Raw genomic sequence first — 19,397 nt, 5'->3', positions numbered from 1 at the left:
CTTGGATTTGTGACGTCACGGCGGCAAAAATTCCTCAAAATTCCTCAAAAATGACTCAAAATGACTCAAAAATTCCCGTTATAAGAAAAAATTTCCCTTTTTCGAGGAAAAAATTCCCGTTTCGAGGGAAAATTTCCCGATTTAGTCCTTAAAAATCCCAACGGCTAGAAATGTCCTGATAGAGGCTTAAGCATCCTTAACTCAAGCCTCAGTTAAGCCTCTATCAGGATGTGACCTTGACCTTTGACCTTGACCCCGACAGCCATCTTGGATCCACCATCTTGGATGACGTCATTTCGTTTTCTCGAACATTCCGGCATTGTGTTATCCGCCATTTTGAATTATGACGTCATCGTTGCAATTTACGTTACGGCCACCATCTTTAAATTTATTATCCGATTTTAATGAAAAAAAAATTTAAAATTATAAAAAATTAAATAATAAAATTTTTAATAAAATATTTAAAAAACAAACATTTACGACACGGAGTTCGGAGTCCTCGGTTCGAACCCGGTGAGGTCAAAAAAAAATAAAAATGGTGACCGATCCTTCCCCTGTGGCGGGGAGTGCTGGCAGACTGACCCCCACCACTTATGTCAATGCACATATACCATCAGGTAGTATGACGTCATGTCCGCCATCTTGAAATTTGGACGCCATCTTGAAAATCTTTATTTATTATCCGATTTTAATGAAAAAAATTCCAAAATTCATCAAAAAATTAACGTATTTGAATTCTGTTTGATTATATCGATGTACGTCCTTGGTTAGATTCCCGACGAGAGTAAACAGTCGATCCTTCCTCCATGAAAGCTACCTAGACTGATCTATCACCACCAATACCAAGGTATATATCGTCAACTGGTATGACATCATGTCCGCCATCTTGTCTTCATCCACTGGAGACCACCATCTTGTTTTCGTCTGCTAGAGTGTGCCGATATCATGTAGTATAATTATCTGGTCACCACACCTTTGACCTTGACCTTGAACTTTGACCTTGACCTTGAAATTTGACCTTGACCTTGAACCTTGACCTTGAAATTTGACCTTGACCTTGAAATTTTACCTTGACCTTGAAATTTGACCTTGGCCTTGAACTTTGATCTTGACCTTGAAATTTGACCTTGACCTTGAAATTTGACCTTGACCTAGAAATTTGACTTTGACCTTGAAATTTTACTTTGTCCTTGAAATTTGACTTTGTCCTTGATGTCCATCACGGATCCGTCATTTTATGTTCAGTACATGCTACCAGGAGCGACCACCTGCTGGAGTACACCATCTTGTGCGTGTACTCGTATTACCATAATGCTAGTTTTATTCTAACATGCTACAGTGCAGTAATCATTTATTATTACTGAGGTACCCACCATCTTAAAATTTAACCGCCATCTTGAAATCATGTAATTATTTAGCTAGAAATGCGGGAAAAATTACAATAGTCTCCGAAAAAATCATTTATTAATTTACAAATCGAATCGATGGATCCCTGTCCACGGTTCGATTCTTGACCAGAGACAGTTGTAACTAATTATTAAATAAATGTTAGGTTCTGTTTTCCATTACCTTTCGCAGAGTTTATTAATCATTCACTCTACGAAAATCAACTCAAGTCAATATACCGGACCAACGAATTAAATCAGTGCCGATTAGCCTATTATGAAAGTCTAATTTTTCAATAATCTGAATAACATAAAAGCCGTTCATGTACAAAGCCACACATATAGATCAATTGCCTTCAGTCCATGAGACCGAGTCATGTCATTATCAGACGTATAGGCTAGTCATTTCAGGACCACATGACCTTCGTAATCCATCGTACCATTTTAATACATTCTAAAGGACCAAGTAACCTTGTAAAATATTTTAGTAACACCAAGAGGTGATAAACAAGTAAATATTCAATCACTACATTTTGTACTACGCGCAATCAACAAAAAAGGAAGCACCGACAACGAAAAGACAGCACCACCAACGAAAAGACAGCTCATTTGGAAGCACCGACAACGAAAAGACAGCACATTTGGAAGCACCGACAACGAAAAGGCAGCACATTTGGAAGCACCGACAACGTAAAGGCAGCACATTTGGAAGCACCGACAACGAAAAGGCAGCACATTTGGAATCACCGACAACGAAAAGGCAGCACATTTGGAAGCACCGACAACGTAAAGGCAGCACATATGGAAGCACCGACAACGTAAAGGCAGCACATATGGAAGCACCGACAACGTAAAGGCAGCACATTTGGAAGCACCGACAACGAAAAGGCAGCACATTTGGAAGCACCGACAACGAAAATGCAGCACATTTGGAAGCACCGACAACGTAAAGGCAGCACATCTGGAAGCACCGACAACGAAAAGGCAGCACATTTGGAAGCACCGACAACGAAAAGGCAGCATATTTGGAAGCACCGACAACGAAAAGGCAGCACATTTGGAAGCACCGACAACGAAAAGGCAGCACATTTGGAAGCACCGACAACGTAAAGGCAGCACATATGGCAGCACCGACAACGTAAAGGCAGCACATATGGAAGCACCGACAACGTAAAGGCAGCACATTTGGAAGCACCGACAACGAAAAGGCAGCACATTTAGGAGCACCGACAACGAAAAGGCAGCACATTTGGAAGCACCGACAACGAAAAGGCAGCACATTTGGAAGCACCGACAACGTAAAGGCAGCACATTTGGAAGCACCGACAACGTAAAGACAGCACATTTGGAAGCACCGACAACGTAAAGGCAGCACATTTGGAAGCACCGACAACGAAAAGGCAGCACATTTGGAAGCACCGACAACGTAAAGGCAGCACATTTGGAAGCACCGACAACGTAAAGGCAGCACATTTGGAAGCACCGTCAATGTAAAGACAGCACATTTGGAAGCACCGACAACGTAAAGGCAGCACATTTGGAAGCACCGACAACGTAAAGGCAGCACATTTGGAAGCACCGACAACGAAAAGGCAGCACATTTGGAAGCACCGTCAACGTAAAGGCAACATATTTGGAAGCACCGACAACGAAAAGGCAGCACATTTGGAAGCACCGACAACGAAAAGGCAGCACATTTGGAAGCACCGTCAACGTAAAGGCAACACATTTGGAAGCACCGACAACGAAAAGGCAGCACATTTGGAAGCACCGACAACGAAAAGGCAGCACATTTGGAAGCACCGACAACGAAAAGGCAGCACATTTGGAAGCACCGCCAACGAAAAGGCAGCACAGTTTGTATGCATCATCGAATAAGGAAGCACATTTGGAAGCTCCATCAACTAAAAAAGGCAAAAAGGAAGCACAAGTTACGAGATCTAAGTCTTAGTAAGAAATCATAATACAAGAAATAAAAACATTACATTCTTATAATTTAAATTATTTATTTTATTGCTTTACATTATACAAATGCAAGTAAAACAAGTCATTATTGTATGTAGCCAGCATTCCTCAGTTCCTTGAGTATGAAGGATATTACTTTGATGCACGAATAGTTTCCTGCACAAAGCGAACCATGTAGAAGTCTTAGCCGGTCAACCAATATGTTTGGATCTATACATGATGTGTAATCATTCTCTTCTACCACCATCTTCCTTGCACCTTTATAATAAATATTATGATCTCTGGTGTCTTCCGTTTAACCACCAACCTCAGGGTAACTTTCATGTTTGAGACGGTGATCATCACAAGCTTGATCAGATTTATTTAATATATCACGTCGTTTCCATCGTTTCGGTCTCAGGACACCGCCACATTCTTCGATCTTGGCAGCTTTAGGTGCTTCATCATAGTCTATGTCTTTGTCAACAGCCTCAGAGTCATTGTAACAATCACCGTAGAAGGAATCGTCTTCACCCAATTTACCGTAATAATTCGATGTTGATGATGTTGAAGTGTCTTCATCGTCTTCATGCTTCCTTTTTAGGAGTTTATCATTTTTACAAAGTAGGAAAGATCTACTTGAATTCGGCTGGAATATATTCTCACTTTTCACGTTAAGGATTCTTCCATTGTCTTCATTCTTCCGTAAATCATCAACCTTCTTCAATTTAAGTTCTTTGTCGAGATCAGAAGATCCAAGAAAATTATTGTTGTAATGCAGATCACTCTTCCTTAGGCTAGTAGATTCATCGTTGTCCTCTAGCTTGTACGCAGGCTTGGCGCTACAAGTTCTGCCATGTCTTTTTAGGCTCTCTCTCCGCGTAAACGACTTGCTACATCGAACACAACTTATCATATTGCGCAGTGGATTTTTAACACAGTCATTCTTCTCGTGTTGTCTTTTATTCTTTCTCAAGATAAACTCTTTACTGCAAAACTTACACCTATGTTCTTTCGATACAGCGTCAGATCCCAAATCGGAATTCATATTAGTTACTGAGACTAATGCCAGATACCAATTGAGTGTTTTAAATTAGATTCAATACTTAAATAGAAATTTTTTCATATTTCATCAGCGAGAATTAATATATCTCATGCAAAAGTACTTTAAGCATGTAGTTCTGCTTTTCAACAACAGATGTCGCCACATGTTGCTTGCAGGTAAATAATATTTAGTTCTTTTATGCGGGATGCGGGATGCTCACTAACGATCGCAAAAGAAGGATGGCTTCGCTAGACTCCAAGGAAAAGGAAGTTCGTCTTGCATGTTGGTGCTCCACAGATGTCTCATGGCGTAATATTAATTTGACTGAGTAATGATATTTGTTAATTCCACCTGATAAAAATATTGCAAGTTTTGATTTAGTAGCAGAAATTATCGAATTAAATGTAACTCCAAATAAAATGACATGTCTCATTAGACCAAAAAAAATCCATGCAGAGAGCGGTTTCTCAGAATAGCCAGAAACACTTGAAGAAACCACAGGAATGATTGCAAGAACACGGCAAAACCATCAAAATATTGTCAAGAATAATCAGGAGCACACTGAGAAAACCACCATAATATTAACAATTATAATCGGAAGCACACGGAGAAAACCATCATAATATTGACCAGATTAATCGGAAGCACACAGAGAAAAACACCACATGTTTTCTTTGATATCATAAAATTACAAGAAAAAATATTTAAATATAAAAATAAATTAATAAAAAAATAAAAAAAATGCATAAACAGTTTCTGCTAGCTTGTAAACTTATCATTGTTGAGCTAAGATAGAGTTCTTGTACAAGCCAGAAATTTATGCATTTTTTTATTTTTTTATTAATTTATTTTTATATTTAAATATTTTTTCTTGTAATTTTATGATATCAAAAAAAAACATGTGGTGGTTTTCTCTGTGTGCTTCCGATTAATCTGGTCAATATTATGATGGTTTTCTCCGTGTGCTTCCGATTATAATTGTTAATATTATGGTGGTTTTCTCAGTGTGCTCCTGATTATTCTTGACAATATTTTGATGGTTTTTCCCGTGTTCTTGCAATCATTCCTGTGGTTTCTTCAAGTGTTTCTGACTATTCTGAGAAACCGCTCTCTGCATGGATTTTTTTTGGTCTAATGAGACATGTCATTTTATTTGGAGTTACATTTAATTCGATAATTTCTGCTACTAAATCAAAACTTGCAATATTTTTATCAGGTGGAATTAACAAATATCATTACTCAGTCAAATTAATATTACGCCATGAGACATCTGTGGAGCACCAACATGCAAGACGAACTTCCTTTTCCTTGGAGTCTAGCGAAGCCATCCTTCTTTTGCGATCGTTAGTGAGCATCCCGCATCCCGCATAAAAGAACTAAATATTATTTACCTGCAAGCAACATGTGGCGACATCTGTTGTTGAAAAGCAGAACTACATGCTTAAAGTACTTTTGCATGAGATATATTAATTCTCGCTGATGAAATATGAAAAAATTTCTATTTAAGTATTGAATCTAATTTAAAACACTCAATTGGTATCTGGCATTAGTCTCAGTAACTAATATGAATTCCGATTTGGGATCTGACGCTGTATCGAAAGAACATAGGTGTAAGTTTTGCAGTAAAGAGTTTATCTTGAGAAAGAATAAAAGACAACACGAGAAGAATGACTGTGTTAAAAATCCACTGCGCAATATGATAAGTTGTGTTCGATGTAGCAAGTCGTTTACGCGGAGAGAGAGCCTAAAAAGACATGGCAGAACTTGTAGCGCCAAGCCTGCGTACAAGCTAGAGGACAACGATGAATCTACTAGCCTAAGGAAGAGTGATCTGCATTACAACAATAATTTTCTTGGATCTTCTGATCTCGACAAAGAACTTAAATTGAAGAAGGTTGATGATTTACGGAAGAATGAAGACAATGGAAGAATCCTTAACGTGAAAAGTGAGAATATATTCCAGCCGAATTCAAGTAGATCTTTCCTACTTTGTAAAAATGATAAACTCCTAAAAAGGAAGCATGAAGACGATGAAGACACTTCAACATCATCAACATCGAATTATTACGGTAAATTGGGTGAAGACGATTCCTTCTACGGTGATTGTTACAGTGACTCTGAGGCTGTTGACAAAGACATAGACTATGATGAAGCACCTAAAGATGCCAAGATCGAAGAATGTGGCGGTGTCCTGAGACCGAAACGATGGAAACGACGTGATATATTAAATAAATCTGATCAAGCTTGTGATGATCACCGTCTCAAACATGAAAGTTACCCTGAGGTTGGTGGTAAAACGGAAGACACCAGAGATCATAATATTTATTATAAAGGTGCAAGGAAGATGGTGGTAGAAGAGAATGATTACACATCATGTAAAGATCCAAACATATTGGTTGACCGGCTAAGACTTCTACATGGTTCGCTTTGTGCAGGAAACTATTCGTGCATCAAAGAAATATCCTTCATACTCAAGGAACTGAGGAATGCTGGCTACATACAATAATGACTTGTTTTACTTGCATTTGTATAATGTAAAGCAATAAAATAAATAATTTAAATTATAAGAATGTAATGTTTTTATTTCTTGTATTATGATTTCTTACTAAGACTTAGATCTCGTAACTTGTGCTTCCTTTTTGCCTTTTTTAGTTGATGGAGCTTCCAAATGTGCTTCCTTATTCGATGATGCATACAAACTGTGCTGCCTTTTCGTTGGCGGTGCTTCCAAATGTGCTGCCTTTTCGTTGTCGGTGCTTCCAAATGTGCTGCCTTTTCGTTGTCGGTGCTTCCAAATGTGCTGCCTTTTCGTTGTCGGTGCTTCCAAATGTGTTGCCTTTACGTTGACGGTGCTTCCAAATGTGCTGCCTTTTCGTTGTCGGTGCTTCCAAATGTGCTGCCTTTTCGTTGTCGGTGCTTCCAAATATGTTGCCTTTACGTTGACGGTGCTTCCAAATGTGCTGCCTTTTCGTTGTCGGTGCTTCCAAATGTGCTGCCTTTACGTTGTCGGTGCTTCCAAATGTGCTGCCTTTACGTTGTCGGTGCTTCCAAATGTGCTGTCTTTACGTTGACGGTGCTTCCAAATGTGCTGCCTTTACGTTGTCGGTGCTTCCAAATGTGCTGTCTTTACGTTGTCGGTGCTTCCAAATGTGCTGCCTTTACGTTGTCGGTGCTTCCAAATGTGCTGCCTTTTCGTTGTCGGTGCTTCCAAATGTGCTGCCTTTTCGTTGTCGGTGCTCCTAAATGTGCTGCCTTTTCGTTGTCGGTGCTTCCAAATGTGCTGCCTTTACGTTGTCGTTGCTTCCATATGTGCTGCCTTTACGTTGTCGGTGCTTCCATATGTGCTGCCTTTACGTTGTCGGTGCTTCCAAATGTGCTGCCTTTTCGTTGTCGGTGCTTCCAAATGTGCTGCCTTTTCGTTGTCGGTGCTTCCAAATATGCTGCCTTTTCGTTGTCGGTGCTTCCAAATGTGCTGCCTTTTCGTTGTCGGTGCTTCCAGATGTGCTGCCTTTACGTTGTCGGTGCTTCCAAATGTGCTGCCTTTTCGTTGTCGGTGCTTCCAAATGTGCTGCCTTTTCGTTGTCGGTGCTTCCAAATGTGCTGCCTTTACGTTGTCGGTGCTTCCATATGTGCTGCCTTTACGTTGTCGGTGCTTCCATATGTGCTGCCTTTACGTTGTCGGTGCTTCCAAATGTGCTGCCTTTTCGTTGTCGGTGCTTCCAAATGTGCTGCCTTTTCGTTGTCGGTGCTTCCAAATGTGCTGCCTTTTCGTTGTCGGTGCTTCCAAATGTGCTGCCTTTTCGTTGTCGGTGCTTCCAAATGTGCTGCCTTTACGTTGTCGGTGCTTCCATATGTGCTGCCTTTACGTTGTCGGTGCTTCCATATGTGCTGCCTTTACGTTGTCGGTGCTTCCAAATGTGCTGCCTTTTCGTTGTCGGTGCTTCCAAATGTGCTGCCTTTTCGTTGTCGGTGCTTCCAAATGTGCTGCCTTTACGTTGTCGGTGCTTCCAAATGTGCTGCCTTTTCGTTGTCGGTGCTTCCAAATGTGCTGTCTTTTCGTTGTCGGTGCTTCCAAATGAGCTGTCTTTTCGTTGGTGGTGCTGTCTTTTCGTTGTCGGTGCTTCCTTTTTTGTTGATTGCGCGTAGTACAAAATTTAGTGATTGAATATTTACTTGTTTATCACCTCTTGGTGTTACTAAAATATTTTACAAGGTTACTTGGTCCTTTAGAATGTATAAAAATGTCACGATGGATTACGAAGGTCATGTGGTCCTGAAATGACTAGCCTATACGTCTGATAATGACATGACTCGGTCTCATGTACTGAAGGCAATTGATCTATATGTGTGGCTTTGTACATGAACGGCTTTTATGTTATTCAGATTATTGAAAAATTATACTTTCATAATAGGCTAATCGGCACTGATTTAATTCGTTGGTCCGGTATATTGACTTGAGTTGATTTTCGTAGAGTGAATGATTAATAAACTCTGCGAAAGGTAATGGAAAACAGAACCTAACATTTATTTAATAATTAGTTACAACTGTCTCTGGTCAAGAATCGAACCGTGGACAGGGATCCATCGATTCGATTTGTAAATTAATAAATGATTTTTTCGGAGACTATTGTAATTTTTCCCGCATTTCTAGCTAAATAATTACATGATTTCAAGATGGCGGTCAAATTTCAAGATGGTGGGTACCTCAGTAATAATAAATGATTACTGCACTGTAGCATGTTATAATAAAACTAGCATGATGGTAATACAAGTACACGCACAAGATGGTTTACTCCAGCAGGTGGTCGCTCCTGGTAGCATATACTGAACATAAAATGACGGATCCGTGATGGACATCAAGGACAAAGTCAAATTTCAAGGACAAAGTAAAATTTCAAGGTCAAAGTCAAATTTGTAGGTCAAGGTCAAATTTCAAGGTCAAGGTCAAATTTCAAGGTCAAGGTCAAATTTCAAGGCCAAGGTCAAATTTCAAGGTCAAGGTAAAATTTCAAGGTCAAGGTCAAATTTCAAGGTCAAGGTCAAAGTTCAAGGTCAAGGTCAAATTTCAAGGTCAATGTCAAATTTCAAGGTCAAGGTCAAAGTTCAAGGTCAAGGTCAAATTTCAAGGTCAAGGTCAAAGTTCAAGGTCAAGGTCAAAGGTGTGGTGACCAGATAATTATACTACATGATATCGGCACACTCTAGCAGACGAAAACAAGATGGTGGTCTCCAGTGGATGAAGACAAGATGGCGGACATGATGTCATACCAGTTGACGATATATACCTTGGTATTGGTGGTGATAGATCAGTCTAGGTAGCTTTCATGGAGGAAGGATCGACTGTTTACTCTCGTCGGGAATCTAACCAAGGACGTACATCGATATAATCAAACAGAATTCAAATACGTTAATTTTTTGATGAATTTTGGAATTTTTTTCATTAAAATCGGATAATAAATAAAGATTTTCAAGATGGCGTCCAAATTTCAAGATGGCGGACATGACGTCATACTACCTGATGGTATATGTGCATTGACATAAGTGGTGGGGGTCAGTCTGCCAGCACTCCCCGCCACAGGGGAAGGATCGGTCACCATTTTTATTTTTTTTTGCCCTCACCGGGTTCGTACCGAGGACTCCGAACTCCGTGTCGTAAATGTTTGTTTTTTAAATATTTTATTAAAAATTTTATTATTTAATTTTTTATAATTTTAAAATTTTTTTTCATTAAAATCGGATAATAAATTTAAAGATGGTGGCCGTAACGTAAATTGCAACGATGACGTCATAATTCAAAATGGCGGATAACACAATGCCGGAATGTTCGAGAAAACGAAATGACGTCATCCAAGATGGTGGATCCAAGATGGCTGTCGGGGTCAAGGTCAAAGGTCAAGGTCACATCCTGATAGAGGCTTAACTGAGGCTTGAGTTAAGGATGCTTAAGCCTCTATCAGGACATTTCTAGCCGTTGGGATTTTTAAGGACTAAATCGGGAAATTTTCCCTCGAAACGGGAATTTTTCCCTCGAAAAAGGGAAATTTTTTCTTATAACGGGAATTTTTGAGTCATTTTGAGTCATTTTTGAGGAATTTTGAGGAATTTTTGCCGCCGTGACGTCACAAATCCAAGATGGCGGACCGACAATCTCAATCCACCGCCTGAGGCCTGATCTAGTATGCCCATTTACATACTACTCCTATGTATTAATTTAACATTCAAAAATACTCGTTAATAACAAAAATAAATGTTCAGTGATTTTTTAAAGTTATAGAAACATAATTTCCTTCTTACAGATAACAATATTTCGCATACGACAGTCATATTAAAATTGTTTTCGTTATCTCACTTTTATAACCTCTTTAATCGCAAATGTGTTCTTCGCCATTTTAAAGATTCGTTGTGACGGAAACGGGTGTCATTTCAGTTTCAGCTACGCATGATTTTGATTGGCCGATCGCATCCAACATCCAAAATAGTTTAGAACCCGTCCTACGTTCAAAGTATTAGATGGAAACTCAAGTCATCAGAGATTAGGAAAGGATACAGATGGAGCATTAGCCGACATACGTTAAGTCTACCCCCTCCCCAATTTTAAAATTATTTTCACATACCACTATGGCGTACGTTTGTTTATATTTGTTTCAGCTGTTATAGCCTGCTTTTATTTACGACTGTAGTTAAGCTGTTCGGAAGAAACTCAGATCAAAATATTAACTGGTTAATATGTTTTTATGTATTTAAAGTTCAAAACGAATTAATGATATGAGCGGACATTTTTCTCTAATTTAATCTTGAATACAGAAACAGCTGACGCATTTGTAAAGAAACGGCCGCCAATTCCCCTCCCATTTTGGCTTCACCCCCCCCCCCCCCCTTCAACAGAATTAGTTCATATTCTCTCTCTATATATATATATATATTTATATATATAGCTCTCTCTCTTATATATATATATATATATATATATATATATATATATATATAGAGAGAGAGAGAGAATATGATCTAATTCTGTTGGAGGGGGGGGGGGGGGGGTGAAGCCAAAATGGGATATATATATATATATCCATCCCTAATCACTGCAGTCATCCAACTTGTTAAACAGACATGGCTGCACTAGTTAAGTTTTCGATGACGTCATAACTCTCCAACATTATTAGACACAACATATTGGAAGGTGTTGGAAGCGAAAGTTTGACAGTGTGACAGGGCCTTTATGTTTTTGTGACCCATATGTAAAGACTGGAAAAATTCGCGCTTTCGATGACCTCTAGGATAGACTCCACAACCCTCTACGTACTCAGGCAAATGCCACTTGCTCATTGGCTATTGACTCGTGACACTTGTCAACTGGGACGCTTGCGATTCGATACTTTTTTGGTTGAAGGTTTCCCCATTGGCTATAAGTCCTTCAGATAAACTTTAAGCCAATGACAGAAGCAATATAAATGTACAGTTGTTTGGATTCTAGCATATCGTGAAATGAATCCGCGAATTTTTCCGGTCTCTACCCATATGAAATCTTGTACCTATCCTCCAGTCGCCACTCGAAAGAGTCTCCGGGCACGGCATGCTGGTCTCACGACCGTGCAGTTGGGTCAGCTAGAACGAAACGCTTTTGGGAGCATTGCTTAAAGACCCTGCCACGTTGTCAAATTTACGCTCCCAGCATCTCACAATAATGTTACGAACGCAGGCAGGACCGCGACACGTGCTAGGTTCGGAGCTGGATGGCGGCCCTGCACGGCCACTGACGTCATGCGCGTATCACGTGGCAAACCATTGACGTAAGGCATGCCACGCGTGCCTGGCCGGATTACAAGGGTCGTAGCTAAACCCCTACCCCCTCCGCACCCCGCACATCGTCCTGCCATGGCGCTGTTACCTATCGCTGAGCGGCCTTGAGAATTCCGCTGGCCGCCGCGTGTAGTGGCGTGAACGGGGGCTGCCTTTCTGGACTTTTCGGGCGTCGGGTCGGCCCGGGATGACGCGACTCGTCACGGCTGCGCTCGTCGGTTCTGGAAAGACTGACCCACGACTGCTTAAGCCGCGACGCCGGCCTCCGCGGGACTTTCGAGCGGATTAATTGCGACAAAGGCGAGGAGGGTGAGAGACTTCCCCCCCCCCCCCCTTGTAAGTGGCGCGACGCGGAGTTCGACTGGATCGTGAAAGTGCGGTGACTGAGTGGAGACTGTGTGAGTGGACCGGCGCGAGGTAAGAGGCGAACCAATGTCGAGCCTAGCTCCAGTGAGGTGTGCGAACTGTGGAACTTGACAGACATTGAGAGTCTTGAGGATGAATATTTTTAAGTGCCGGTGACTTGTGATCGGACATTCTTAAGTAAAATTATTTATTATTAATGTAAATATTAGTAACTAATAAAACTGTGGAAAAAACCTAATCAGAATAAACCCTACGAACCCAGTTCTCCTCACATTATACATCGTAATAATATGTTGTGTCAAATAAAGTCGAAGGGTCATGACGTCACCGAAGATGCAACTATTTAGCCATGTTTGTTTTACAAATTGAATGACTTGAGATTCCATAAAATATTTTGAATAAAGGACAGGTCCTAAAATATGTGTAATGTGTAATGTGAATAATGTGTAAGAAGGAAACTTATGTTTCTATAACTTTAAGAAACTGTTGAACATTAATTTTTATCATGTAACGAATAATACTGTGAATTAAATTGAAATATATTAGAAACGTCAATAAATTCACAAAAAAAACATGTTCAAATATAACATCCAGCACTGTGATGATAAATTTAATTTGAAAACGAAATTAAAATTGAAAAATTTGAGATAGCTCAGTCAAAGAAATAACAGTGTGACATGATTTAAAAAATATTTGAGGTTAACTGCCAAAACTTATTTGATGGAGAAAATCGGAAGCCAATTTCGGTCTGGTACTACCCCTCCAAATCTATTGTCAAATATATTTGGAGACAAGCATTTGGCTGTGTGATAGGGCCTTTAAGATATACTTGCAATAAACAGTTAATTCTTTGGTCAAACGTGGAAATCAACCAGGAATTTGCTTGCACCCACGAGTCAGTCTGCTTGAGGCCAACGTGAAGCAAGTATGTATCGCTTTTTTTTACAAGCGTATTCATCGAAGATCGAACTTCTAACCTCTTTAGTCAACTATGTAAGATTTTTTGTGTAATGTTTGAATAATATTTTATTAAAATTTTTATATTTTCAAAATATTATTTTTAAATTATCATTACTTAAAAACACTAATTACTTTTTTTTACTTTTGGGTTCGAAACAAGTGGTATAATGTGAATAATGTAAGCATGTTAATTTAAAACCTTTTTACAAAATACAATATTTAATAGATATTGCTATTGAATAAAAAAAATAATAAAGCCATTTTAAATGGAGATGAATTTAAATAGCTGGACTAAAAATGGTGCCATACCAAATATTGTATCGTATAATATGACGGATCCAAGATGGTGGCTGTGACGATACTTATCTAAAATGGCGGACACCCAACACCGACACCGCCTCCTTACTCCTACCAACGGAAATATTTGTTATTAAGCTACCTGGAAAAATTTCAGGAAAACAATTTGCGATAGATTTTATTATTACTCATACAAATATATATTTATACAAGATGATTCAAATGTACAATTAATAATTAATGTAGCCAAGATGTGGAATTTTATATTACTACCAGAAGGTATAGTATCTCGACCCAATTTAGTATATGGCTCTACCAATTATGAGAAACGTTATTCTACTAAATACTAAATAGGATAATGAAATATTCTAAATCAAGCACTCATACAAACACAAACGCGCATTTATGTAAATTTCATGAAAGAAATGTTTTAAAAATGTCGACGTAGGCTTTGAATATATATACTGTATAGAAGTCGCCAGCCCAGTTTAATATTTCTAATACGGTTTGAGGTAGTTGGTTAATTCACCGCCGCAATCGCCACCATCTCTAGGGCATCGACTTGTGGTGTTCCTTAGCGGACAAGTTTCGAACTATTCAAACACCCCTTCTTCACCCTCCCTCAAACACGCGTTGTCCTCCACCCACCCTCTACCCCACCTCTCATCCCTACAGTTTTGTGAAGCACAAACTCCCGTTGAACGACCTTGAGCTGAAGTGAATGTTAGATGGGGGGTGCGGGGGAATGACAGCGGGCGACAGTGCTGCGCTCTAACGTGTAAATAACAACCCAAGAAGATACAGGGCGTTACGGCAGCGCCCTGCAGCGGTGAAGTTCCCAAGCTGCTCATCATACGCTCCTGAAAAACGTAGAGTAAATCCTATCCACTCGCGACTTCTATACAGTATATATCTTCAAAGACGTAGGTGAGCACTCACACTGCTCGTACATCTTCATCTCCTGGGACGCCACGCCGATGATGTAGGGCACCGGGTGGAGACGGCCGGCCCTCAGCAGGTTTTCTGGGGTGTCGGGCAGGAACACCTCCCGACCTTCCTGCACCTTGGCGTCGACCACTGGGTACTGGGACAGCGCCACCGTGGTGCCGTCCTGCACGGAACAAGTCCGGCACGTGACCAGGGAAGCCTTCTTCATCACATATGCCACATGACCCAGAAGAGACTCCAGGGCACGTGGCCAATGAGATGAAACGACCAGAGACCAGGGAAGCTTCTTCATCACATTTGTCACACGACCCAGAAGAGACTCCAGGGCACGTGGCCAATGAGATGAAACGACCAGAGACCAGGGAAGCTTCTTCATCACATTTGTCACACGACCCAGAAGAGACTCCAGGACAGGGTAGGTCGGGCAATCACCCGGTATCCCATGCCCATCGGGGCCCCATGCCAGTGCTTTCAAATCTACTTGTCTGTCAAGTGTTTTGCTAAATATATGGACCCCAGTCGTCGCTTCGCCGGCGCTGAGGCTGCACGCTTCCACACACCACTGGGACTTCAACTTTTACAAACATCGAATAGTTCTGAAATAGTGTAAGTTATCATAATCCGTTTTCATCCTTCCCCGTATGCAGCCTCCTTTTGTTTCGGTATGAATGTACCAGTAGCTTAGCTGATCATATTTGCCTCTCCGGAGCACGTTTTAGCATCCTACGTATTTTACTCTACACGTGTCGTGGGCTCACGTACATCTCAGTCAGCTCAGTCACCAGGCTCTTTCTAGTTAAGCCCGTGTGGGGCAGCCTCCCAGCTGAAAGTGCCAAAAACTCACTGACGAGCAATTCCTCCCGGGATTGTGCAGAGGGCTGATTAGTGATCACGCGGCGCGCGTACCTAGTTCAGCTCCAGTCCGAGCTTCAAGTGAGGGGTCCGTGTCCCCGAAATAATTACTATAGCTTACGAGCTTTCAGTTGTTCCTAAGATGCCGAACGTCATCTCATCCCCTTGTTGTCTGCTTATGGAGAGACTGTGCTGGCAAGAAAACTTCTCGCAAGTGTGATTGACGATCGAAATGCTAACCTCTTTAGACAACAATACAATATTTTGAAACCATTATGGTGTCTCTTGGCCCCTATCTCTAAACCTCTGTTGTCTGCTCACAAAGAGGTCGCACCAGCATGAAAACTGTTGAAACCAATATGGCGTCTCTTGGCCCCTTTCTATAACCCTTTGTTATCTGCTTACAAAGAGGTCGCACCGGCATGAAAACGTTGAAACCAATATGACATATCTTGGCCCCTATCTCTAACCCTTTGTTATCTGCTCACAAAGAGGTCGCACCGGCATGAAAACAGCTGAAACCAATATGGCGTCTCTTGGCCCCTATCTCTAACCCTTTGTTATCTGCTCACAAAGAGGTCGCACCGGCATGAAAACAGCTGAAACCAATATGGCGTCTCTTGGCCCCTTTCTCTAACCCTTTTTTGTCTGCTCATAAAAAGGTTGGACTTGCATGAAAACTGCTGAAACCAATATGGCGTCTCTTGGCCCCTATATCTAACGCGACACTCACCGCCTCAGTGCGCGCCAGCTCCTGGCCAGTGATCAGGTCCTCCGGGGCGGCGCTGCGGAGGAACCGCACCAGGTCGTCGCGGTCCGTGGCGTTGTGGCCCAGGACCTCGGCCAGGCGGTAGGCCCCGCGCGTCTGGTTGTAGTCGGCCCTCGCCATCAGCGTCGAGCCGCTCTGGCAGATGGCGCGGTGGAACAGGCCTGCCGTCACGGGTCAACATGCCGATCAGGAGGATTCATTTTGATATCATTTCATTTATTTGATACTGCAAGGTGGTTGAGTGTTCAGATAAGTAATTTCTTTCTAAGGCCTATTATACAATGGAATGCAATCGGAGATGGATCACATAAACAGAGAGGGATCTCACAGAACATCTATATCATGTCTGCTGCTTCCACAAGGCACGGAAATGCAACAAATTGCAACAAATGAATCTGATTTTCAAGGTTTAAATTATTAATTTAAAATAAAAAATTGGTCTTTGAGATTATACTATGGGCAGAATTTACATAAATAATAAAAATAAATGACTAAGTAATAGCATAACACTATTCTTGTACTTAAAACGATTTTTAATGTATTTAGAAACAAACATGGCTACCATTGCAGCCAAAAACTTGGCTCTGATCGCATGGAGCAACATAAAGGAAGTGTTCAGCATTGCCAAGCTTATTTGTGTGGGTCCGTCTCTATTGTGTGCTATGTAGGAACTTTGTTTCGGGAGCTCTTCGTTGACGAGATCCGTCTCCATTTCTGTGTCATTGTAGAAATGACCTAAAGCGTTCCTAAGTCCGAATTATGGTCATACTCAGATTTTTGGGGTTGAATGAGACATGGTGGACATTGCAATAAACCACTGAAATTCTTTGTTTATCCATTCACTTTTCTAGATAATTCCATTTCACATCTGATATGTTTTATACATTCACCCTGCCATCACCCGCAGATAGTGTTTCAAATTTCGGGGTGGCTCTAGTGGATGCTGTCTAGGTTAAGGCATGAAAATTTACGGGGAGGGGAAGCCCCAAGCTTAATGGTTGTCGTGTGTCCTTAGACCATTGTTGTCCACAAGTTCCGTGGCTGAAGTTACACACAAGAAATGAACCGTTAAAATTCTAAACTTTCTAATCAGTGTAGACTTATTTATAGATGATGTTGGTGCGGAAAGACTCTGAAGAAACATATACGAATAACTGGTACGTTATGTTATTACGAGAGATACACTTTTCACCTGTGTTACACACGACATGCTTGAAGTGTGCTTCGATATAGTTACAATGCTTAACACGTATGCCCTAGCAGCAGTCTCTTTGTAAATGGTTCTTGGTGGACCATAAGTTTATAAGGATAACTGCGTGGGTGGGCGCGATGGGTTGCTGCCATTACTCGACAATAGTAATTGCAAAAAAACGTTGATTTTGGCAGAGGTATCTACTCTGTCACGGAGTCTAACTTGACCGAGAATGGAGACTGCGGTGCATTGTCTTGGCGGAGTTAAATTAAAACCGTGGAGGTAAGTTCTCAACCAGAAAATCGGCCCTGGGACACGTGGGGAAAGAAGTTAAAGAAATAGGTTTTGGAGAGTAACTATATTTACAAGGATGATGATTCGATGTATCAAAAATGATGTTTACCCACAGAATAATGCGTCCATCCGGCACCATGGCCTGCGCTAAAGAGCAACTAGGGTCTGGGGTGCGAGAGAGTATAGAGTCACTCGTATACCAAAATCATCTAAAAAAAAAAAGTGTTAAATAAAAATAAATTTAAGTTAAAAAATAATACACGGCATTTCCTTAAATAATAAAAGGCTTCTGTAATAAATGGCTAAAGGCCCAAATTATGTTTTGAGGAATAAAGTATTGACTAATTCAAACATGAATCAGGTGAACTAATATTGGTTAAATTTATAATATTTATCCGTCCATAGAAATTTTATTGTATTCTTAATTGGTAACACGATACAATGACATTGTGATTTAATTCAGGCCCATGACCGCAAGGATAATTAACTGGCTTCATTAAAACATGGTGAAGTTAGGGGGCCAACACACATAATTCTCTCGCGGGCAAAACTGTGGCAATATCAAATAACTGGGAGTTCGCGTGGATGTTTGAGGACTGACTCTGAGGGGTGGGCACACAGAACACAGGGGACGCGCGGGGTTTTGCACTAGACTCCAGTCGACGCGCGGGTGGGGGCGTTCTGTCAGCGGGGCTGCTAGTGTCAGGGTGGGGACCGGGCCAATGGCGGCTACAGGATGACTTTTCGTGAGGGGCTATCGCACAAAGAAAGGTCGTAGTCGCAAAAAATGGAAGTGGTCAGATATTGGCCTTGGAATATTATTTACAAATTACTGGTTTAAAATACAGAACCTTAGTAGCTCCATGCAACTTTTGATGAGATAAAAGTTTTACATATAAAATTAAATATTGAAGTAAACATAAATATACACTTATCAATAAAATTGGTCTCGGGAAGGGGCTATCGCCCCCACCACCCCCATTCTGGAGCCGCGCTTGGACCGGGCTTTACTGTCATAGGAGGTGCGACATTAACCCCATATCCATCTATAACGACTTGGATTTCAACGAGACATTATAACTTAATTTATAGATTTATTCATTCCTTCATTGGCTCAATTCATCGTTTCTTAAATCCTCTGGAATTACCTAAACTCCTCACCAGTTGTAGCTTTTCATCAGTCCTGATATCCATAATTTCTCAGATACTTTATTAATTAATTTCATATTTCCTCCATTTATTCTTTTATGAAATCCCGAATATGGGTGCCAATTTTATATATATATATATATATATATATATATATATATATATACTGTATATAAAAACCACGCGAGCGAGTCTTTCAGTACTCACCAGAGATGGAGATGGAGATGTGTAATGTCTAACCTCGGTAACGAGCAAATTCATGTGTTTCCATGTTACCAACAAACTTATAATACGAAACTTGGTCACGAAATTTAACCTAGAATTCTTTAAAAATAATTCCGAAAATGATTAATATATAAAAAAATTTGGGTTCTCAACTAGATTTCTTGACGCGAA

The 19,397-nt window shown here is 40.7% G+C and overlaps 1 protein-coding gene across 3 annotated transcripts in view; it reads right to left on the bottom strand.

Moving 5' to 3' along the window:
* Positions 1 to 19,397, bottom strand: part of LOC134540544 (esterase E4-like) — a 761,050-nt gene that overhangs the window by 10,759 nt on the left and 730,894 nt on the right. For all 3 annotated transcript variants that reach the window (XM_063383349.1, XM_063383350.1, XM_063383351.1), the window contains 2 exons: positions 16,331 to 16,527; positions 14,737 to 14,908 (listed from right to left, as the gene is read on the bottom strand). In XM_063383349.1, coding sequence (XP_063239419.1) covers positions 14,737 to 14,908; positions 16,331 to 16,527 — 369 coding nt within the window. The remainder of the gene's footprint in view (positions 1 to 14,736; positions 14,909 to 16,330; positions 16,528 to 19,397) is intronic.

This window comes from Bacillus rossius, chromosome 17 (genome assembly GCF_032445375.1).
Source record: "Bacillus rossius redtenbacheri isolate Brsri chromosome 17, Brsri_v3, whole genome shotgun sequence".
NCBI lineage: Eukaryota > Metazoa > Arthropoda > Insecta > Phasmatodea > Bacillidae > Bacillus > Bacillus rossius.
This window is presented reverse-complemented; position numbering and strand designations above follow the sequence as displayed.